This window comes from Chaetodon auriga, chromosome 1 (genome assembly GCF_051107435.1).
Source record: "Chaetodon auriga isolate fChaAug3 chromosome 1, fChaAug3.hap1, whole genome shotgun sequence".
NCBI classification, from domain to species: Eukaryota; Metazoa; Chordata; class Actinopteri; order Chaetodontiformes; family Chaetodontidae; genus Chaetodon; species Chaetodon auriga.
The window spans coordinates 27,124,318-27,149,138 of record NC_135074.1 but is presented as its reverse complement, the minus strand read 5'-3'; the positions used below and the strand labels follow the sequence as shown (position 1 = coordinate 27,149,138).

Sequence of the window (24,821 nt, the reverse complement as noted above, 5' to 3'; positions counted from 1 at the left end):
CGAGCGATACAACCCCTTATAAAACACAACCCTCTTGACAATAAGCGACCAGCATCGCCTTCCTGACTGGCAGCCTTGTGCATACAGTAACAGGGTGTTATGCACCCTTCAGGAATCCAGTTGATGTGAACAAATGAGAAAACAATGTGCGGTTGTGAACGTGAAGACTCTCGACTGGTGCGCATGAAACTGACAGGTCCCTGAAGAAGAAAAAGAATATGAGTGGAATGCCTTGAGTGATATGAAAACAACTAGTTTCCTTCACAACCTTTGGCTGGGCCTCTACAAGGTCTACCTTGAGACAATCTTTCCATTGTGCAGGGAAAAAAATGGTCGTCATCACAAAAACAAGAATCTACAACCACTGATAGGCCACCGGCTGCGTGCAGATAGAGAGCTTCTCTGTGTGCTGCATAATCCCCACAGCTGGACTGAAAGGGCAGTAAACCTCTGTATGGGGGCAAACACAACTCAGGGCCAACCATAGAGCAGTTGTAGTTAAGCACTGTTGTGTAACTAATGTTAAAAGCCGAGCAGGATCTCATTCACAGCGAGCTGTCTTGAGTATTGTAGCAGGAATCAATCCGTTTATGCAGAAAACTGCAGAAAAGATGAATCCAGGATGAAGAACGGCACACTGAACATGCTGGACCACACATATTGGTGAAACCCGAATATCTACCGGTGTCATGTGTTTCTTCTTCTGTTGCCAATTCGACTAACAAACAATGCAAACCATGCAGCATTATTAGCAAGAGCTGTCAGTTTTTTGGGGCAAATCCAAGTCAAGTCTCGATTCAAGAATGAGGGAATCTCTGTGCGACCGCCAATTTGAAACTCAAAGCCTGAACAGACAACTGAGAGGTGACGAGGTCTGGAGCAGACAAGTTTTAGATAATGAGAGCTTTTTAATAAGGTTTTCAACACTTAGCTTATCTTCTGATTAAGTTCCAAGTCCTTTAAGGGCGAGTCTAAATAAAGTCACAACTCTTAAAATGCAAAGTGCTTTCAAGCTGCGTGGATATTAAAGACCTGTCTGACAACATCGCATTTCTTTTTTATTACTCCAGGATCTTACAGTCAGAACTTGAGACCCATGTTTGTTTCTTACTCTCACAGCAGTCAAGTCTCAAGTCGCCATTTTTGTAACTCGAGGCCAAGTCTCTGCGGCACAGCTTCATTATCAGCTGAGCATTTGTATTGAGACCCAGAACGCCGGTGTGTTTGCTTACCTCTAGTACTGGCCCTGCCCCCAAGATGATCTGCTCCACTCCGCTGGCAAAGCCCTTCTGGCTGAGAGCCGTCAGATGGTGGATGAGAAAGTTTGTGCTTTGCGTCTTCCCAGAGCCGCTCTCCCCAGATATAACAATGCACTGATTTCTCTCCCTCTGCAGCATGGCGTGGTAAGCCACATCCGCTACGGCGTAAATATGTGGCTCCAAATCTCCCAGTGTATGATTATCATACATCTTCACATACTTGGGGTTGTAGATGGGCAGGAACTTGAAGGGGTTAATGACGATGAGGATGCTCCCAACGTAAGTGTAGATCTTTTCCTGGCGGAAGCGCGAGCGCAGGTTGTCCAGCAGCGAGCGCTCGTTGAGCTCCGGCAGATAGCACAGATCTGCGTGGTCGCCCTGAGAATCAGGCTGTGGCAGCAGTCCACGTTCCACCATGCGCCTGCGCTCCTCCGTGACCTGCAGCCACATCTGGAGGCTGCCGCCATAGTGGATCGAGCCATCCAGGTTCTTCTGCCTTAGGAGGAAGCGGTAATCCTCGCCGCCTGACAGCGGGCGATGCTCCAGCGCCACGCGGGGCCAGAGCATCATCCTCTGCACGGGACAGTCGCAGGGGTTCAGAATCCATTCTTCCCCACCAAACTCCTTCACCTCAGCTAGAACATAACACCTGGTGCGGTCCAGCTGCAGGCGTTCAATGACACGTTCGATGGCCTCAGCGGCTGTGGTGGTCTTGCGGGCGCTGATCGGGCAGTAGATGGTGCCCTCGGCCAGGGCTCCTGGGTAGATGCGCACGGTGAACTCTGAGTTCTCGAAGCGCTGCCGCCGGCCCAGGGTGCCCACGCCACCGATGCCACCAACGCCATCACGAGCACTCATGGCGGAGCAGGAGTTCCCATTAGCAGCAGCCCGGCACTGGCACGTCCTTTACTGGGCTGGAGGGGCCACCGATTCAAGACATTACCACTGAAAAGCAGAACAGGGAGACACAGAGAATGATCAGTACCCTGAAGACGCAACAGTGGTCTAAGATTAAAAATATCACGTGTTTCAACAACATCCCACACAGAACAGATTACATATCAAACAAACTGAAGAGCAGAGCAGTGACAAGACTGATTTAACTGTATATCCTCCATCTGAAGCTGCAATGAAAGCTGACCTTCGACCAACTATTCAATTAATCTAAAATCAGGCCACAGCCGTCTGCAATCTGTCAGATTACGAAATTGTCAGATTATGACACAAAGACTTCATGTGCTATTATGCAATCGACTAAAAGTGCCAAACTATTTTGCTGTGGCCCGACATGCATACTCATAAAGGATAAAGGATAAGTCATCAGGATCCACGGGATTACCATTAACACACACGCACGCTCCCGAGCACACACATAAACTCTGGCCAACGCCGAGGCCGGCAGCTGCCGTCCTCTTCACTGAATACACAATCAAGTCCATTCACAAGTTCCTCTTTAATACACAGCCGAGGGACATCATGGGGTGAGCAGAGGCCAAAGAGAGGCCGAAGAGGAAGAAAGGCGGGTTTGATGACTGAGCTGTGACTTCTTTACTGCCGCGAGGACTTAACGGTTCCACAGGACAAACACTTGATAAACTACATCTGAGTGAAGTTATTTCTGAGTGGTCACTTTAAAAGGAAAACAATGCACACACACATAGAGCAGACAGGGTTAGGCAACTGCTCTATTGGTCGTAACCTCATCTTTGATCAATGGTGACAAATATATTCAGCGAAGCATGTGAGCTCCGTGTAGCCTACGTGCATCACATTTGAGGCTTTGAATCCTGATGAGGCAGAAACATAAAAGGCACTTTTGGGTGTTCATAGAAGAAGCTTGCATGGCAATAGCTGATGTGTTTGTCTTTTTTTGGTCTAACCCAGATTACATTACAGTCTTGTGTGTCATCAGCCTGAGAGCTTCAGTGCATTCCAGCAGTCATGTGACGTGCTGTAATTTGTCTTTATGTTGTACCCACTTTCCTTCTATTCCCGACTTTAGATGCTGATTTTCAAAGCAGAGGAATGGGCTTCAACTTGTTGCTATCGGCTGTGGCTTTTCCATGCGGGTAGAGAAAGGAATGGCGGCCCGTGTCTCTAAGTTGCCCCTATTAAATCAAAGAGTAACGTGTGGCTGCGTTGCATTCTGGTCTATAAAGAGCTAAAACTTGTGCAGAAATTAGAGGCTCTGGCTCATCTAAAACTGATTTTTCCTGTACCGAACTGTGAGTATCTAAAATCACTGCCCTCCATTCAGGACTGACACACCTCCAGACTGAGGAGACGGGCAGGAAGCATCGCTGCAGACCCCTCACATCCTGGACGCAACCTGTTCTAACGCCTCCCACCTTGCAGGCACAACAGATCACTGAACGCCAAAACAACCAGACGCAAAACCAGTTTCTTCCCACATGCGATGCAAATGTTTGGTATTTTTATGACTACAGCTTTGTCAATGGAAGCTCTTTGGAAAAGGGCAGGGCCTTTAAAAAAGAAGACACTGGCGATTGGATGAACCATTTGTCTATCAGTGGCTGACTTCAACCAATCAGATCAATGAACCACATGGTGTAGTAGAGAGGGAAAGAGACTGAAGTCAGCAAAAACATCTTTTTCCATTGAGAAAAGCTGTCAGTGCTGTTCTTCGCTCTCCTGTCGGTGAAGAAATACTCTGCAGTTCTTATCACTGATTTCTTTTCAAACGACAGTAGCTCCTCTCGCTGTTGGCACACCTGCAGCTGCCAGTAGTTCCTCATCAGATGCTGATTGGCCTGAACCACTGCGGTTTGGCCACAGGCACATAACTAAGAGCCTGGCAAGGTGGATTCTCTGATCTCGTGATCTTGCCAATGCTGCTGTCTCGCAAGGTAGCATCCAGCCAGATGTAAATGAGGAAAAGGATTCAACAAATACAAAATCCAAATCCAAAGGGGATTTTTTTTTTTTTTTTTTTTGATGAGCCTCAGTATGCATCCCTTTGTCTTTACAGCCATCAGTATAATTTAAACTTCCCTTCCACATCAGGGAGCACAAAGGAGAAAATGGACCCCCTCCTCACTTACTTTCAAACTGCATGTGCAGCATGACCACAGCAGGAAAAAAAAGTGAAAACAGGAAATGGATCAGGGACACATGAAGTTGGTGCGCTGTGTGGATCACAAAGGACTCCTGCGGGGAAATGATACAATGCTGCACTCCTGGTCATTTCCTGTCGCCCCATATCCAAGCTCCCATGCCATGTGTCGCCTCAGCAACTTATGAGCCACACGAACACATGCACACAGGACCTCTCCCCTCTCCAAACACAACACACCCACATGAGACACACACACACACACACACACACACACACACACAAACACACACACACACACACCTTTTTTAACTGCACACTAAACATCCAATCTAACTGCGTCAGGATGAATCCATACACACATCAGCAAAGGTAGATCAAAACTGACTGTGATGAATGTTTGTGTGTTTCCCTGCATGCGTGTGACAGTGTGTGTGTCTGTGTGTGTTTTGTGCACTCAGTTAGGGCCCGGCGCCTAGAACAGATGGTCAGCTCGCTGCTTAAAGGATAGGGAGGGGGGATTTAGGGTTGTGGCAGGGCGGGACAGCACAGGGCCATGCTGGCTGCTTCTCTGTTTACCATCACATGAGGACGACCGACTCGTGGACACGTTCTCCAGGAAACGCCAGCGAATCTTACCAACCACAGAAAACCTCCAATGCTGCTTTCCCTTTCAGAGACTGAGAAAAACCTGCACCTTCACTTCAACTCTCTGGATCCTAATTTGAAAGCAAAAGAGTGCAGAGATACATATTACTCTGAACTCATGTGAGAAGCCAAACATTGATGAGTGGAACTGCGTGGAAAAAAATGACGGGTATGATGATAAAACGATAATCTTCTTGCTAGAAACAAGTAAGATTATAGTCAAATCACCAACATCTCATCAAGGTAAGCAGAACCCTTTGGAAACCCCTGACGAGCTCTTATCAGGGGTCTGGATCGGGCAGCTTTCGTGCAGTTACTGAGAACAGCCTCATGAATCGAGTTCAAGGGCAGCACGAAATGTTTCAGCGAATGCTTCTCTTGTGTCCAAGAATAAAATATCTTTTTAGATAACATTTATACTTCTTGTTCTTCTTGCCTGCAAGTTCCACGTCAGCACGAAAAGGCAACTGTGACACTAAAAGCTTTCAAAATGGGACAGTAAACGAACAAACTCAGCGAAACAAAGTTTTCTGCTCCCACACACTCATGCATGACAGACGTGCTGTCACGCCCTGCACTGAACCAAATAGCAAATGTACCGCCGCGAAAACACGTGAAAACAAAAAGACAGAAAGTAGCAGTGAGAGGAGACGAAGGAAAGGTTTTGATGAAGATAAGCTCGAGGTTTGTGCCGCAGGAGGTGACAAAGCAGGCCGAGCACAGCCGCAGGAAACCTACGGTGGCCTCTTCTCAAACAACTGAACCAGAAACAGATCCGGTTACATCACCTGAATGGCCAGAGATTAGGAATCTCAGTCAAGTAATCTGACCTGGAATCTGTTTGAGGGGACTTTTCCCAAGACGGGACAGATCAGGACAGACGCAATCTCGACTGAGACACCGACAAAAAGCAAGTCCAGATTACGGAAAACAAACAATATATGCGTTCTTGCTTTGAGCGAGTTAAACTTGGGTCAGATGCTATCGGAGTTCATCGAAGTTAAGAGTAATGCTGGAATTTATCTGCACTTGGATCAGTGGCTTGAAACAACCTGGAGCACGAGCGGGACACAATGGTTTGTTGTATTCAGGAATAATAAAAGTGTCTCCTTTTCTACTCAAATACAGCAAAACAGGTGGACACATTTTCATGAAAACATCTGGGTGGAGCCCTGATTTTAAACCAAAAACAGCTGCATATTCATTGATTCTGTGGGTCTGAGAATGTGATAAGATTTATGCACCCAAGATGCTTTAAAATATACAGAGTTTATTTACAGATACTCATTAATTAGAAGAACGACAGTGTTTCATATGGAACCTGAACACGGTCTGCAAGGCGCCTGTTTGAAGGTTCCCTCTGACAGGAAACAAAGGCGAGGTTCAACCACGTGAGTCAGACTCTTCAGAGGCTGCCTTTGTTGAGTGAAGGATCAAGTTTGGTCAGCTTTCTCCGATGTGAAGTCATCTCTCTGAAAGGCTGTGTGTGTCGCTGTCATCAGGGCTAAGCTCGCGTTTTCTCGGCTCAAAACGCCATGACGGCCTTTTATTTGGCCTTTAGCCACTGAGAATGCACGTTACACTGAGGTGTGCGAGGCGGCGCTGGGTTGCCAACTCTCACATCTAGTCTCCACATTTTTGTGGGTTCATTTGTGAATGTGACAGCTCCCTGGTGCCAAACCTAGCTGCTACGTTTATTAGCGACATGTCACAGGATCACGCTGCTTGTTTCTGACTTTTGAACAGCTGGTTTCCATCACTTACAGAAAGGACTTTGCAATCAAACTGAAAGCTGTACTTCAGATCTTTGACCTCACTGGGACCGAGGCTAAGGGCTGATAATAACCGCTCATAATGCAGCATTAACATCCTTTTTCATTAACCACCGTCTTCTTGTGACACCGTGAAATTCACAACTGACTGCCCAACCCTTTGAAGTTAATGCAAAGAAAAGTAGTTTCACACTCTTTTATCATTAATGTATATAAATACACGAGCAACAGCAGCAGATACCGACTGAACTCCATATGCTATAAACCAGGAATGTTATGTCTATGCTCCACTGATTAACCTTTAAGTTTAGATAGAAAAAAGAAAAACAATGCATCTTTCATCTGCTGGTCTGCAGGACTGGGTGTGTTCATACTTGGAAAGAAGCGTCATGTGCTCAGCCTGTCAGGTGAACATAAAGACAGGTGAGTCATCGTGTTGATTCTACTTTTATTACCATTCTCAGACACGTTTGGCCTGATTAATTGCACTAATTTATAATTATGATGTTGTTGGACTTTTTTTAATTTGATGAACAATTGGAGCTCGTGCCAAATGATTGATTTGTTAGATTCCACCATTAGACAGTATCTGAAGTAGTATAGAAACATGCATGATTTAAAATACAACAGGAGTCAATTTGATGTGTTTTAATTCATATGATCAGGATGTTTTATGAGCAACAGGTTTGAAGTTTCTATTGCTGACTGACTCTGTTGTTCTCTGGATGCCTTATTTATGTGGAAAGCACTTTGTAATACTCCATAACAAAAGGGTGTGATTACAAGAGAATGCGCTTAGTTTATTGGTATAGAAGGTGCTAATTACGGCCGTGCATTACAGGACGGATGAAGACACAGATAAGGCATGCAGCGCCAGACTATGCTATGCAGCACACATACCACACAGAGACTAATTTCCCCGCTTTTAATAAGGCCTCAGTGCCGTCAGAAACAGGCCCAGTGCCCTCACTGTTACAGGCAGAGGAAATTACACTTCAGACATGAAACGCATACGCGACAAGCAGTCATAAAACCACCTGTAAAGAAAAAGGGATGGGCATGAGCGGCTCGTGATCATGAACTTTCTGAGGAATGTGCTTTGATTTGTCACATGGTAGATATGCTGAAGTGTTATAAACGAAATTAACAACGCCTGCAGCATTTCCAGGAAGAATCTGCCGTGGAGAAAGTGGAGCGTTTGGAGCCAATGAAGACGTGTTGAGAGCAGGCGTCAAAAGCATGTAGCTCGAGGGGGGTCGCAGCGGCTGATTAATTGCCTGAACAATCAACAATCTGGCTCTGTGACTGGTCGGACTTCTGGCATGTTTGACATTTCGGTCTGCAGTCTGGGCAGTTCCACGGTCTAATTTCCCTCCTGGCTGCTGTCAAAAGATCCATAAACTCAAGACAGCATGTTTGGATGTATGCATGTGAAAACAATGGTCCCCTGTTGCACTGAGACTGAGAATAATTGTTCAAGTTGTTCAACAATGATGCTGCCTTCACAAACTCAATCAGGTTCTGTGCAGCAGTCACAACGCTGTAATCAATCATTTTGAATGTCAATTCAGCAAATTGCACAGATGCAGCATTTCTATGCCACAGTCAAAGTTACCATTTCATACATTGTTATATTTTGGTATTATATTTCATATTTTGGTAAATATAGATATTGGCTGCAATGCACAATTCCTTTGTAATAAATCTATTTCCTTGTTGTTTTGGCAGCTACCAGAAAATCAAGCGTGGATGCAGGTTGTTTCCACGCGCTAACGGCGTTTTCAGGTGTGGTCACCGACCATGACTTCTGACTGCAGAAGACGTAGCCCCAGCCGCAGCATGAAAGGAACAGAGGGGTCAGCTGATTGATGTGGCAGTGAACGCGCCATACGAGCACCAACACGCTCGTCGAACACACGCATGCACACATAATTACAGGTCACCCTTCCTTGGCCCCGAATGCATCAATGTGTAACACAACTCCTCCTCTGCAGCGTCCAACAGAAATAGCTCACCTTCAGCCTGGAGGCGACTGTAGCTCACAGACAGCAGCCTTGACCTCCAACAAGCAAAGACATACAAGTCTCTGGCTTCTTCGGAGATGCTAATTGGCTCATTGGTTGACTGGCAGAAAACTACTGATCAATCATCAATGGGTTTCTCACATGTGAGGATTTGAAGCTCTGTCTGGTCACACCGGCATTTAACAGCAAAGTTTTGTGACAAAATCCAGAATTCCACTGAAATCAAAGTGATAGTGGATTTGCAAGCTTGCTAACTGTCAGCTAGCATCGTTAGCTCAAACAGCTTTCCTCCGTTCTTCATTAAAAGCTTTTATTGAACGAAAGGATGTACAAACCTGAAAACAAAATGCCAGGGGGGTGGTCAACATCACATTATAGAGAAAATAGAAAGAAGCTTTTGGGCTGTTGTGACTGACTAGACCCAGCATGTTCCAGCTGGCTAGTTTGTTAGCTGTTAGTTCATCAGGCAGCAGTTTAGCAACGAGCCCAGCGAGTCGTCGCTCCGTCACCAAGCCAGGTTAAAAACAAACACTTCAGGAAGACATGAGGATTGATTTGACAGCTCTGAACTGACGAGGCCTCTTCTATCTCTGTTTTGAATTTCATCAAATTTGGACCATTAGCTGTGATAGCCATTTTCACCGTCATGACATTTAATAGAGGAACAAAACGGAAAGAAATAATCATGAAATGAATTAATAATGAAACAAACTGTTAGCTGTCGCCCCACTTAACGTCACCTGGACAAAGAGCAGATTGTAGAGCTTTACTCTGCCTGGTCTATGTGACAATTTTACACCATTTCCTTACAAACCATTTTCAGGTCATACCACTGAGGCTGTCCACAAGTGGATGGTTGACAGAGGTTAACTTTCCTTCTAGACGGTGTAGTAAATTGACTGTAACATGAGGGTATGGCACAGCAGCCGACTGTAACCTCTCCCTGTATTTAACTCACTGCTGAATGACCATGTTTGACGCTAATTTGGGTCAACGGAAAACGAGGAGTGCAGAATGCCAACACTGCAGTCAGCGTCTTTAACGTTTCGGTTTTGGGGTTTACATGTGTAGACTGGGCTCACTGCTCCAGAACCTAAACTTAATTTTTTGGACAGCACCAGTAGATTTGCTGATGCAGGAAATATTTTTCTCAGCATGTCTGAAAGCAGCTTTGCATCTTCAGATGATCATTTGAATAATAAAGACTTTGGTGAATGGACGCCATTACTTTTCATTTCCTTTCCTGGATATTTAACACCAAAACTGGAGTTGTCCTGAGCAAAATCTAAGGATCAATGTAAATCTAAGCATATTTAAATGGATTGATGCTCTCTAAAACACAACCGTGTTCTTTACTGGAGCATTTCATTGCGTGAAGACTGCGTCACATCATTAACTGCAACTCTAAGCCATCCAGCTCAGTATGTATCTCAGCCACAATGGCATAAAAATGAAAGGGAACTGAATCAATATTGTTATTGTTAATTCTGATAAACTTAACGGTTTTGAACCAGGACAGTTAAAAAAAGCTGTGCGAAAAAATGTTGAAACACAAAGTCATAATAAAAGCAGGAAAACGGATCATATTGGACTCATTATCAGCAGATAGCCAGCACAGAGGGCCGCGGATCAGGATCTGGGCCACTTGGGACGCCCCTAAACAAGACTGAAACGTAGCCAAGTGGTTCCCGACAGCAGGTCAGGACCCTAAGAGAGTGGGCCCCAAGAGAAATGTGCATTATGCATTTTTCTTGCGAAATACTGATTAAACCCAACTCTTCAAGCTTTTACAAATGCTTCAAACTAAACCATCTGAAAACCAGAAAAGGCTCCACATCAAAGCCAGAACCGATGATGGGGGGGGGGGGGGGGGCCAAGTGTTTGATACCTGCAGACGTTTCACACTGGCCCTACTGAGGTGGCTGGAAAAAAAAAAAAGAATGAAATACAAGCAGCTTCTTACATGTAAAGAAGACAAGCTGAAAACAATTACAGTAGTATTACCTGACAATAAATACATCAATAAAGCTTTAATATCTAGTTCAGCTAGATTGGCCACTCAGATGAAGCATTAGAGAGGAATGAGTCCAGGTGAATCTAAGGAGTGGAGGTGAGCAGTAACCCTCCCGAGTGAACTTAACTGCCACAAGGAAGACTTGTTTTTCTTTCTCATGCACTGGCAATAATATGTTTGAGGGCCTGCAGTGAAACACAGACGTACACACACTTTACTGCCTCTAAAGCATGCTGTGCACTCACTCACACGACTCTCAAGTCTCTGTGTCTGCCTCTGTAACTGCTAATGACTAGGAAGTGGTGGCTGGGGTGTGGAACATGAGCTCCGACCGAAATATTCAGAGAGTCGGCGAGGGTGAGAAAAGAGAGCGAACTGAGAGGTAACCGAGACTCACAGAGGGAGAGAGCTGAGAAAATGAAGGAGATGCAGAGGCAGAAAGAGACAAGGGAGAGGAGAGGATGTCGGTTTCCTGAAATCCGAGCTGTGGGAAAGTGAGAGCGCGAGAGGAAGGAGAGGGAGAAATGAAAGAGAGGAGCGCTAACAGCCAGCTTTATTCTGACAAACCACAATTTGTACCTCAAAGCCGAGAGTTTACCAGCAGTGCAAACCAGGAAACGCACCGCAGATGCTACCTCTCCCTTTATGTAACCAGCTTCCTCAATTTTTAATCCAAAAACACATCTCGCATCCAACCACATTACAAAGGACGAGTTTATCTTTCCTTGATTTGGGTTTCAGCACCAGCTTTAAAGGGCCACACTCGTGGTAATGTAAGGACGTGCTGCTTTTTTCTCCTTCGTATCATCTTGCAAATCAAATATCTTTGGGCTTTGCACTGCTCTGTGGACATAAAAATGATCTGAAGACAACAGCTTGGACAGACCATGCTTCTAGGTTTTAAACTGTTGGATGCAGCTTTGCTGTCAATCCGATGGTTTCCACTCATTTCTGTGCAGCATGAAAACCTATTTCCTCTCTGGGTTCATCAACTTGAGCATAAAGGCTGCATCTTTCTTCAGTTTCACATTATTGTTGCCTGCAAATGCAGTTTGAGTGCAGATTGATTCGAGACGGTCTGCATTACATTATCTCATAACGATCATGTAACTTCAACAAACCACACAGAAATGGATGGAAATCAATGGCTGGCTCTAAACTTGGAAAAGGTCAGCAGAAATGTTGAGCACACAGGAGCTAAATCTTTCAAAAACACTGGTACGGGCCTTTAAATTCTTATTAGTTTGCTTTATTTTGCTTGGGTTTAAATGTGTTATTTAAGGTTACTGTGGCATTTTAGACAAGCAAGTCATACACAGGGCAAAACAATGGTGTGGATGCTTTCAGGAAATTCTGGTTCGCGGCTCCTTAAACAAACAAACTGCTACTCAGCAATCCAGGAAATCATTAAGGTGAAAGAGAAATGAAGTCAAGAAAGAGCAGAAATGTTTCATCGGTTTGAGTCCATTGATAAACTGCCACGTGTTCACGCCGCCGGGACTTCAGGTTACAAGGAGTGTGTTAGCGAGACACCTGAGTCAGTGAGCCGGGCTGGAACGAGTCCACGCCGGAGTCACCGTCCACACAGTAATTAGAAATGACTGAAGGCCTCTTCGGCCCGTCTGTGCTCACAGCAGAGGATAACTGTGGCTGGTCACTCTGAATGAGGCGCTCGGCCTGCACTAACCCCCTCCACATTCCACCGGCCGAACACCAACAGGTGACACAGCTGACACGAAAGCATGACACTGGAGGAAGAGCGTGTGTGTGTGTGTGTGTGTGTGTGTGTGTGTGTGTGTGTGTGTGTGTGTGTGTGCGTGTGAGCTAAATTAACCAACTCTGCCGTGCAGGACCTGTTGTTGTCTGAAGTGGAGGGAGAGAGCAGAGGAAGGAAATTAATACAGCCGAAGCTCCAAGGACAACCCTGCAGAAAAAAACCCAGTGCATGCTGCTGCGTGCTCTGACATCCACAGCCTCCACTATTTCTGTAAGCCGTGTCTTTTTCAGCATTTTTCACTGACTCAGTACTTGAACATTTCAAGCCTTCGCGGAAAAAGAACATCTGTAGCAAATGTTGTTAATCCGACCGGTTTCGGTCAAAGCGTCGACGGAACAAAAACCAGCAACCCCGAAGTACGAGGTTAAGTGAAAAAGCTCGTAAATGACTGGAGGATTAATTCTAATGGACCCTCATAAAAAGGGAGGCTGGAAGAAATGGGAACATGTTTTCCCCTCTCACACACACACACACACACACACACACACACACACACACACACACACACAGGTTTACATGTACTTTCACATACCATGTCAAGTTTTATATTCACTTTGCTGGTTGGACAATTGAAGTTAATGAAGACAATAATCAATCAGACTCTTTGCCACTGAAATGAACTGTGCTACAGGCTGCTGTGAACAGTGGCCTTTGCAGCTGGGGGCTTCTATAAAAGCACACTAGAAACAGTGGGAGTAAACAGCACCCCTCCTCTGTTGTCGCCATGGAGAATTCCACTTCCTGTGTCCACTCCCTGGACAATGACAGCAGCTTTGGGTGAGACAGGAAGTGTAGCACAGGGGGCTTCAACATAACAGCATAACAGCACCATCAGGGCATTAGCATTTCTATTTATACAAATATCCATAAAGATGCTTCTAATGTCATGTTGATCTGTTTTGAGGTTTCTCTCTAAATGAGAAGCTGTTCATCTTTTCTGAGTTTTTTATGAAAACAAACGCATTAGCAGTATGATTTCTAAACTCTCTGTAACCATGACAAAGGAGAACAGTGGCATTCAAGACTTCCCATTCAGCCAAATTCAAAGGCAAACAATGAAGTCAACACACGGCTCAACATGGCGCCACATGCAAATTTGTGAGTGTTCCATTGCTGCATCGTTTATAACATAAATGGGGGGATTGAACATCCAAAACCCAAAAAACGAAAACAGTGAGCGCTGCGGTGAAAGAGTGACGAAGACAGCGTTACGCCATGACGTGCAGAAAAAGGCGTTAAAGCAGAGGGTTTCCAGCAATGCAACACAACCCGCCATGTGACATTTTAGACGATCGCAGGCGGTCACACAGCGAGGACTGGTGTGACGAGGACGCAGTCTCAACAACAGCCCTAAAAGAAGCCAAAGTCCAACACATACAGTCACCTGGCTGCCAAAGGATTGACCAGATGATCAGTTTGAGCTTCTCCTGTTTCCAGACGCAGCAGGTGAGACGGCAGCGTCGGCTGATCCTGAAACACCTGCTTCAAAACCTGTTGCCTGCTGGTCTCTGTCCAACACTTCTGTCTGTGGTGACTCTGCCCTTTGCCCTTTAACCCTCCTGTGAACAAGTCGACTCCGCAGACGTACGTACGGCCCGGTGAAGTCATAGTGAGGCAGTTCAGTATTAGTCATAAAACTACACAAGTGTGAGCTCATGCTTTAACGGTTAACTTATCAGAAAGCCGGTGCTGTGGAGGGTTCTTCAAGGAAACAGCTTGGCCTCAGCTCACCATGAAGGCACAACACGGTAACATGTAATGATTACAGAGATAAAAGCCTTTTCCAATTAAATCTGAGCAGCATTAAAGGAAAGTTTGAAGTGCATGTCATGAAGCATTGTGTGTGCAGGTTTCTCAACATGCCCCCTCACTCAGCACTCAATAGCTGCCTGAACTGTGGTCATATGAAGCTACTGTAGGTGGAGGAATTGGTCTATCATGTAGTGTGTGAGTCAAAAACAAGGCCCGTGCTCTGGGACTGACCTCACATTTACATTTTATTGTTTTAGAGAGTGGAAAAATGTTTTTCCTCTCAGACTCCAGTCTAGCTCTGGAAATATCAATATGACGCTGCACGGTCTGCGTTTGGCCGGTGGAGTAGGAAAAGTACACCACCCCGTAATAAAAGAGGCCTGCAAATGGAAGGCATGCCTTCAAAAGCTGTTGTTTCAAAGGCACAATAGAGTGTTTAGGTTTAATGGCTCTCTGTGAGATCGCATGCACAAATGTGTATGTTTACTTCAATGTTGCTACAATATTGCAAAAAAAAAGTTGCTTAAATCACTACGAGGGTCACTTCACACATAATCACTTCACTGTACACAAAGTAGAAACATGCAAACAGAAGAGCGGCCTTTGAACTTTAGTGAATTTGAACTGAGCGAACTTTATCAACACCCAAAGCTGCAGCGACAAAAAGATCAGGCTCGAATGCTGACTGACACTCTGTGTGACAAATTCCAAGAAACTGATATCAATATCAGGCTCAGACCTCCTACAATTAATAAAACTGGTCAAATGTACTTTAGGCAGCGAGGAGTTATCAAACAGCAGAGAGGGGAGGTGAAAGAAGAGGAGGGAGGAGAAGAGGAGGAAGACGGTGAGGGACGAGGAGGTATCACTGAGCCGGATTATGCACACTCCATTTGCCCCTCAGAAAGGGTCTGTTGGGCCAAACGGACCCATTCAGTCGCCGCTGGCCGGAGGGAAGACAGCGCTGAGGAGCAGCCAGCTTCCTCCACAAACATTCAACATGCGAAAGATGACGTATGGACCAACCAGGAGGCTGCGAGTGCACACATGTAAGACCTAAACGCAAAGAGACACCACATATGTACACGTAAGAGGATGGATAACGGGGATTGAGAGCGAACACACACTCAAAGTGAGAGGGGCCGCAAGTGCCAAGAGGACTCATCTCGTCTTTCATAGCTGAGAGGAGACGAGCAGTAGCGACTGTAGCTGCTCCCACAGCTCAGCGCCAAGATGCCGCCGACCTCACAGCGCTGAGCGCAGACGTCCTCCAACGTGCACCCAGAGATCAACTGTTTCCTGTTTTGGATACCTGTGACGAGTTCACGCATGCAGACAAAAAGAGAATAAGACACAAAAAAAGAGGTTTCAACCCAAGGGTTCGCACACGGACTCGTCATCTTCATGGTCAATTAGCTGCAGTCAACTTGATCAAATTAGCCGCCACAGGTTTCTTTTGTGAGGCGTTACGTAACGATACAGAGGGAAGATTTCTTCCTCCAGGCCATTCGACACCTACATCGAGAGCTATTTCAAAGTCACTATGAATCATGGAACGCGTGAGTGGGCACCGGTGATCAAAGGAAAACGCCATATTTCAATATATCAGATTCTGGCAGTGCAAAACTACAGCCGTGTATTAAACACTGTCATGGCAGTGCAAACAAGCTAATCCTGTGGAGGAAAGCAGTTCATTTCAAAGGCCTCTTTTTAATTGTAAATCATGATGGTGCACGTATTCGGCATTCACTTGTTGCTTATTAGCATGCATATTAGAGGCTTTTCATGAGTAATTATGAGGAAGTTATTAAAGGCTTATTCTGCATGACTATATTCTACAACTAATAACCCTATCACTCAGAATAAGGCATTAAAAAGTAGTTTGTAATGACTAATAAACAATAAACGTGTGCACTTTAGTATCAGCTGCACTCTGGCCATTCAATGCGCCGGTGCTACGACTCTTTTGTCAATGACAGGGACTAAAAGCAACACTTTCAGAATTTGGGAATCTCAAATCCGACGCACTGAGGCAACAGAACCCGTGAACGCCTTCACCAGCTGATAGTAATGACAGGTCATCATGTCTAACTCCGGGTCTGAATGCTCAGCATAATTTTAAGCACATCTGTTTAGCGTATTAGGAAAAAACATGACCTGTAATTACAGGGCAGCATTACAGTGGCTCTCGCTGTCTTTTCTGTGGAAGGGGGGGGGGGGGGGGCTGCTGTCTTTCTGCCTTCAGCAGACCGCAGGCTTTTTGAAATCTGAGCCCGGTGGTGCAGCCAGAGCCGCAGTCGACAGAGACAGAAAGAGCTGCAGCGGGTTGATAACGCAAGCCTGGTTGCAGGCTTCGGGGAGATGATGGAAGATGTTGGCGAGAACCTCTGAAGAAGCTGCATTGAATGTTATTACAACCTCATGATTTATCGCACACCCAAAGCTTGTGGAGAGATGATGTGCAGCGACGTTTGGTAAACTGTGGTCAAAAATGAAATAAACAAGACTTTAAGGCTGCAGGAAAATTCCATCCTCAGACACCCTCTGGCTTTGTATCATTAATGTGGGATCTTCTGTCGGAGTCATTCTGAGAGCAAACACTGGACTTCTGCTGCATCGACTTCCCGTCACATGTTGCACTGATTTCCACCATCAATCCCAGACGTCCTTCATTTCCCAGAACGCCTTCTGACGACTCCAGACAACATGCAGGGTCTTGTTTTACTCAGTCAGGTTTCATGTGCTTGTCCAGACAGCAGTGACGACAGCAGCAGAAAACAAGGAGCAAGAGTTTGTGCACAAGCTTACAATGGAATAAAACCATGCACATCCACATTTCAAACAGTTATTTCAGCCTAAGAGGCCATGCATCCTCAGGGAATTAGCATCAAGAACAAAACTGCTCAGCCCCCTCTCTCAGAACAATACTTCATTCTCTCAGCTGAGAAGGTCAGAACAGTCCAAACCTCCATCTGAAGCCGTATTAAGCTCACACCGGGCTTGGACTCTCCATCCCCACAACTAGAACTTGGGAAAACTCATTACAGTTGACATTTTGGAGTCCCCTCTCATAGCTCACCTGCTCTGCGGTGCAGATCAGCCGGCATGACATGCAGAGCAAAGACATTTGCTAAGCTGAGACGGCTTCACTGTTAAGTGGGCCCTTTCAGGCTGAGTGGAGGACTCGGACTTTGTGGAGACAATGCGGACCCTCTAATCGTCTCCAGGGTGCCTGACCATAATCGTTCAAGCAGACTACTAAGTCACTGCAGTGAATGGCCGCTCTGAAATGCATCAGTGGGTAATCGGGATGAATGCAGGTGGCTGCCAAAGTAAAAGGACAGGGACGTTAAACTGAACAACAAGGCTCAGCAGAGTTCAGAGGAAGGTGCATAAATCATTCTTCTTCATCACGGTGGTTTAATGACCAAACAATGATTCTTTTAAGACTATATAAGACTCCAACTGTTGAGACTGAATTATTCTGTTTTCACACCATCAACACACACACAAAAAAGTATGTCTATTCCTTCTAATAGACCATGCATCTCTTGAGCAAAAAGGCTCCAGAAAGGCTGCACAATCCTCTCATTAGCTATCAATTAGTTATTGTAATACACAACATCTTCATGCTGACAGTTATGGGGTGCGTGACGTCAAAGGTTCTTTTCAATCCAAGTTAAATGTGCAGTGCTTCATGAGAGAAGTGCAAAAACACCTTTTCTCTCAATGTTAACTCTTTGCAAAATACCAGGATCTGCACTTGGATCCAGATCATCACAAACATATCACTTGTTCGTTGGACACAAAGTCAACTTCTCACCAACTTTCAGCAAAATCTGGCCACAACATTTTGAGATATTCTTACAGACAACAAGAAGATCAAAAACCTCAACAGCAAAATCGGATGCATGAGTCATAAAGACCAAATATCAAACGTTAAGACCTCACTGGGGAGAGTTGCCCTGTCTCATTTAGCCTCTAAAACTAATATAACAGTCACCCGCAGAGACAGCTGCAACAAATGCCACACTTACTGGCTACGGCTTCAGAATAATCTCTAGGTTGCCTGTATCATCTGCTCGTTTACTACGCTGATAAGTACAGTATAGATTAGAGAGGAGAGGCATTCCAGCAGTGAGTGAGCACGTCTCTGTGAAATCCACCTTATCACAGTCTGCATGTTGTCAGTTAGCCACAACTATCTCCGCTCTTCCTCCCCTCTTGCCTCATTCTGACGGAGCACAGACTACTGTAAACTGACAGAATTCCTCACAGATAACGGCGGCAGCGAAGACACCGAACTCTGAACTTTCGGTCTTCCTGGATGGAGGAGAGTATCGGCTCTTTAATGCAGATCTCAGATGACGTTGGAGAGGTTCTGTCTTTTGAGAGCGTCTGTTTGAAATATGTTTCAGTGCCTTAAAAATGACTTTCCCACTGCACTCCCAATGCTGCTGAGGAATCCCTCTGCGGGCACGTCCCATCCTTGAGCTGCAGACCTCCCCTTTCTTTGGTCTTAACTTCAAGGAAAGTTAAATTCTAAATGAAGTTGACAGACACTAAAACGTTGTGGGATGATATAAAAGACTAGTTACCGACAAAAATATTTGCTTTAGGGACCTTTTCTTGCGATGGTATAGATTTCACTTGTGTAAAAGACGGTGAGCCTTTGATTAACAGTTGGGAAAATGTTTTATTCATAAAAGATGATTCATCAGGACAAAACGTCCCTAACTTGCTGCTTTAAGGAAATGAAAAATGCAGTATGACCTTCACAGTTGGCCAGGAAGCTCGGACTTGTTAAAGACCTCCAGTAACTCTTTCCTTTCCTTTAATTTGTCTGTTATGGGCTCAGTACGTCAAACCTGTGTTGCCTTGTAGTTTGCACATAAAACAAACTATTAATAAAGTTTCTTTTAAACTTTCTTTGTTGCTCTCTTGCCTGGACTGAAAATCAATGAATCAGATCATTTCCTTTATGGTTTAGGATTATACTCAGCACTGAGTGGGTGAACTTGCTGGTTAAACATCCAAATGAATATTTAAATATGTCCTGATTCATACATGAGGTCCAATGCTGCTTTATGAAGGCTTCACCAAGAAAATCACACCTTTCCCTGATAGTCAAAATGGTGTCATGGCAGCACTGCTCTGCACATGGACAGTATTGTGTACCATTACACAAGAGCACATACCTGGGGATTAACCACTGGCCGTGTCTGTCTGTAGCATAAGGCTGCAGGGGGCCAGTAGCTATTGTCACAGCTGTGTCACAACGCAAACACAAAAATTCAGCGAAACACTACTTCAGTGTGCAGCGCGCTGCTGCACAAACCCTGCAGTAACGTGGCCACCGGCATCTGGGGGCCTCTGTCGTTTAACCCGTACGTGTCATCACGCATAGATTTCACTGATAACACCTCTGCACCTTTTGAAATCAGGACTTTTATGAGTACTTTTACACTGTGGTACTGACACATGAAGATAAGAATCTGAAACATTCCTTCATTAGTTATCAGTTTCCATATGAGCATTCAAGCCACAAACCACCCACTTCCTCTAAGGTCCAGTGTGCAGGATTTAGTGGGTGTTGGCATAAATGGATGATAATACACAAAAGTATGTTTTCATTCATGTACAATCACCTTACAGTGAGCTCTTTATATCTAGAGAGGAAGCAAGTTTTCTTCCACAGTCTGCCATGTTGCATCACCAAGCAGTCCAAATGGAGGCTCTAGAGGGAACCTTTGGCATTTTTGGAAGTTTTGCCACCACTGTAGGTTCTCCTACACGCCTGAAACAGGAGGTGTGAGACTAAGAGCATCCAGCTGGTTGCAATCTGCAGCCTCGCTACTAGATGCCACTAAATCCTGCACACTGGTCCTTTAAACTGAAGGATGTAAGAGAGCCTCCATATCGGCATCCAGCTTCATTTAATCAACACAGTCCTCTCAAAAACATTGAATCACACAATTATTCAGAGCCGATTAATTAAAAACTATACAGAGAAGAGAAACAAAGGTCTTAATGCTCCGAAAGCTGCCTTCTTTGCATGGCATCAAGCTTTGACTACCACTAGAGTGGGGCGGTACCCAAACTTTGATACCGTCAGACCTACCCCATATGTGCATGTAACAAAAACACGAAAATAGCGCATGTCAAAGTGACTGCATCTGCTGATTTCACCACTTCACGCAAACCACACAAGCCTGGTGTCATATGAAAGCAGAGAGTCTGATGATCACGAAGATGTCTGCCTCCTCACTGCGCAATGAAAACTCAGCGAGCTAGCAGCCAAAGGGTAGCAGAAAAAAACTTCGCTAAATCATACAGTATGTCTGACCTTTGCTGTTTTGTGGTCAAAAGTTATATTCCAGCTCAAAAAAACGCTGCTAATGTCTCCTCCTATGACTCTGTGTTAGTTTGACACCAATCACGAAGGTCCTGGTTGTTTACATCTTCATGCGATAACCTATCCCTGTGGTTATTTCCTCCTGGATCGACATTTGTGCTTCTATGGTGAATTTGGGTGCCACCCCTCAATTCTCTTGACTCTGACTGGTCGATTGAGGTGTCAATCATCTAAATAGACCAATGGGTCGCTGAGCCATTGACCGGTGTAACTACGCAGTTAGTTTCACCGCTCCGTCTCCTTTACACGTGAACAGGCAGAGCGCTCACAGAGGACTCTGCTGACCAGGCCGAGGTGTTATTTTACTGTTTTATTTGCATTTCATCCTTTAATGAGAGCGAAGAACAACAGCAAGCAGAAAAAAGGCTGAAAGTGTTTTCAACAGAGGAGTTTCTCCGTATGCTTAGACGAGATAACGGTACTCTGCCCAGATGCAAAACATCTGTAAAACTGCTCAGGTTCATTTTTTAGCATGTACTTTTGCACAAATTCAATCACATACATTGAACGGAGTGGACTTCATTCCTATATGTGCAGCATTTTTCTTTTAATGATGGTAATGAAACTGATACCGTTGCTATTTTTAGATACCGCAGAATACCTTATTACCACCCAACCCTAACTACAACAAGGGTTTCCCTACAGAAACATTAAACACTTGATGGTCTCCAAAACAAAACTCCAAAACTGAGTTTGTTGACTCCGTCTCCCATTTGACAGGATTAATCAAAAAGAACAAGTTAATCACATTTCACCTACACAAAACTGCAAAGAACAACACAATAGCCTTTCTTCTCTCCGTCTCACTCCAGCCACTGTTATCACCAGAGAGTTAATGAGGGGAAATGCAAAACGCGGGGAAGCTGAGCCTCTGAGGCCAAAGCCTCGCTCATATAATGGCCTACTAAAGAAAGGGGAGCTTTGTTCGGTGCAACACAAGCAGGTTCCTCTTTAATGACTTCATGCGCATGCCAATCACTTACGCCACACAATCCCATCATGCGGCCACAACACTTTTCAGGACGTCCCGATCATGTGAGCCTGCGGCACGTGACTCGCTGTTCTGCCCCAAAACACAAGCTGGGATCCGGTTCAGCAGGTAAAACCTTGTGGGTCAGTCATTTTTAGATTACTTTAGGAGCTGCTGTGGATGTGCACAGAGCTAGTCACAGCACACTGGGCTGTTAATAATAATCATAATAATAATAAAACTTTATGTATGCAGCACCTTTCCAAGGTAAGGTTTACAATTTGCTTTACAGGCTAAAAACAAGCACAATTAAATGATTTCTGGATGCATGCCCTGCGGCTGTAGCCTTCTTCCCAAAGGCAGCGATTCAACAGAAACTGTAACTCTGTAAAAGTGGCGACATATCGTACGAAGGCTGAACACCACGGTTACAGTCTGCTGGCATCAGCGTCACAGTGATAACTTGAATGAAACTAAATGTGAAGCTGCTTTGACTTTGCGTCATTCTCCTGTGCAGTTTCCCGTGTTTACAACAGTTTCTCGATAGTTGAAAGAGCAGAAATGTTTTTCACAATCAGAAGTACATCAAGGTTTATCAGTGCTGGTCGTTCGTTGAGCCATCGTGATGCCTCGGCTGGCCCACATCTACGATGTGCTGCAGACTGTCTGACACTCAAACACAGACTCTAAAGTCAAGGACTGAATTTGAGTTTTCTTCTTCTTCTTCTTCTTCTTCTTCTTCTTCTCAATTTTGCGAGATGCACAAGTGCATATAACTGAAGGTAATCGTGCACAATCTCAGTCTTATTTGCATCATGGCCACCATCTTTATGGGTGAGTGATTTAACAGGAAGTTAACGGACACAGTTTCAATATGACACAATGATGCATTTGCATGAACTCCAGTTGGACACAAAGAACGAGCATGGCCAAACATGAGGCCACGCCTCTGGCCTGACAGGATGTGACATACAAGGTGACAAAACCTGAAGTCACTCATTGCTTCCCGGAGAGAAGAATCCCATTTTATGTATCTGTGAAGATGAGCTGCTGAAACTTTGCCTGCACAAGGTTGTGATTTCATGATGTGCGCCTTCATTGAACTAGTCTCTTAATCCAAAGTCAAATGTTCATAAAACCACAAAATCTCCCTACAGCTCCTCAGATTAGCTCCTGCAAAGATCCCAAACTGAGCCTCCAACCACAGCTCCAGCCTCTCAGGTGGTGCCGGTGATATCGCCGAGCACAGACGCAGCTCCGACGCGATACAGACTGAGGCCCGTCTTTTAGAAATAGCAGACAGCGGGGGCCTGCGGGGTGTCAGATGTCGACGGGGACCAGTTGCCGGAGTCTCAGCCCGGGCCGCCTCTCACGCCACAGCAGCTGTGTCTTCTCAGACCTCGCATTCCTGCAGGACAGGCCCACTTTACTCTCATCACCTGTGCTGATCCGAGGCAGCGCGAGCTCTCAGGGGAACCTCACAGCTACTTCAGTTAAAGTCAATTAAAGGTAGGTTTTTGCAGATACGAGAGGACACAGAGACACTGATCCAAAAGGACAAGTGCAAGTGAAAACTCAGGCATTGAAAGCACCTTGATATGAACATATTTACCACTAATAATCACAAAAATCCTGGTCTAATTCCATTTTTAGAACTGGCATACAAGTACGGTTATGGGATCATGAACCACAGTGTCCCCAGTTTGAGTCCAGCTGGGGACCTTTGTTCCCCATCTCTCTTTTTGCTGTCATCACTCCACTGATATCTCTGTAACAATAAAAGCACGAAATGCCTAAAAAGGTGCTGTAACTATAACCTCACCCCCAGGAACAGACACAATGTAGGACAAAGCCTCTGAAGACACACTCCAGTGACAAAACAGGAACCATCTTACAGTAGATTAAAGGCACAGGCTGATACCTGGTGTTGCGTTTGCGGCCGTGTAGCATCTGAAGTCTGCCAACTGACAGACTGCACCTATGATTCAGCAGCTTCTTCACCCCATCAGACCTCCCTGCACGATCACAGCTGCTCTGCACTCTTCGATGCCTTTGCTGCATTATAAGCTGTGCTGCCTGACCTTCACTAAATAATACATGTAAACATTTACCCCACCCTGCTGCAGCCAGACGCTCAAACCAGCAGCCCTTTCACCCCATCCCTCAATGAATATGGACGCAAAATGTCAGATTGTGTGTAAGCTTCTGTAATGCTTCCTGTCATTTATGCTGCATCATCCCATCCGTGCATTGATATAGTTTACTTTGTTGCTTTTAATGTAGAACAACATCAACTTCCACGTGGATTACAGACAAAAACTGAGCAAATCTCACACACTTAACGTCATATTGATGCTGCTTGTGTGTCATTCCTGACAAATAAATTCATTATTTCTTCATTTCATTTCATCAGGACGACACTGGTGGCAGCCTGGAGTTGCAGTGTGAAATGACATGTCACTGAGCACCAAACTTTTCTCACACACACACACACACACACACACACACACACACACACACACACACCTCTGATTGTGACCATTCAACAAAAGCACCGACACAGCCCGTACACACCTTCCAAGCACTGCAACTGAAAACCATCTTGCAATCGAGAGGAGATTAAAGGAACCAGTTTCGTGACTCCTTGGCTGCTTCCAGCCCGGAGCCCCCTCTTCCCAGCGCGGGGTAGCCCACCGCAGCCCGGGGTCCAACCACCAAACATCACGCTCTTACCTCCAGACGTGAACGCTGAAGTCAACTGCGAAGTGCTGCTCAAGTTGTTCGTGTCCTGTCGGGATGGGGTGCGCAGCCACACACGCACACTTGTAGCCAGACAAAATGTCCAAGTCTCTATTTAATTCCCTGCATTCCCACTCATTTAATTTGTTTCCTCCTCGCTCCCGCCGTTCGCCTCCGAACAACTCCTCGAAATTCAGGTCCGCACTGAGTACTTGCGCATTTTATTTTTATTTTTTTTATCCGTGCGTGTTCGCTGGTTGAATGTAATTAAAACGCAGTCCTTCGCAGCTCTGTGACGGTCGCTGAAAACTCTACTTCGCTTTGCTAATCAGTGCGGCCGCTCGTGGACGCGCAGCAGTGCGCGTTCACGCTGCTCCT

The 24,821-nt window shown here is 45.4% G+C and overlaps 1 protein-coding gene across 7 annotated transcripts in view; it reads right to left on the bottom strand.

The window, feature by feature from the left end:
* myo9aa (myosin IXAa) overlaps positions 1 to 24,812 on the bottom strand; it is a 101,302-nt gene extending 76,490 nt beyond the window's left edge. For all 7 annotated transcript variants that reach the window (XM_076732549.1, XM_076732553.1, XM_076732562.1 and 4 more), the window contains exons 1-2: positions 24,438 to 24,812; positions 1,233 to 2,204 (exon numbers count right to left, since the gene is read on the bottom strand). In XM_076732549.1, the coding sequence (XP_076588664.1) occupies positions 1,233 to 2,117 (885 nt within the window). In that variant the 5' untranslated portion in view covers positions 2,118 to 2,204; positions 24,438 to 24,812. The remainder of the gene's footprint in view (positions 1 to 1,232; positions 2,205 to 24,437) is intronic.
* Between the last annotated feature and the right edge of the window lie 9 nt (positions 24,813 to 24,821).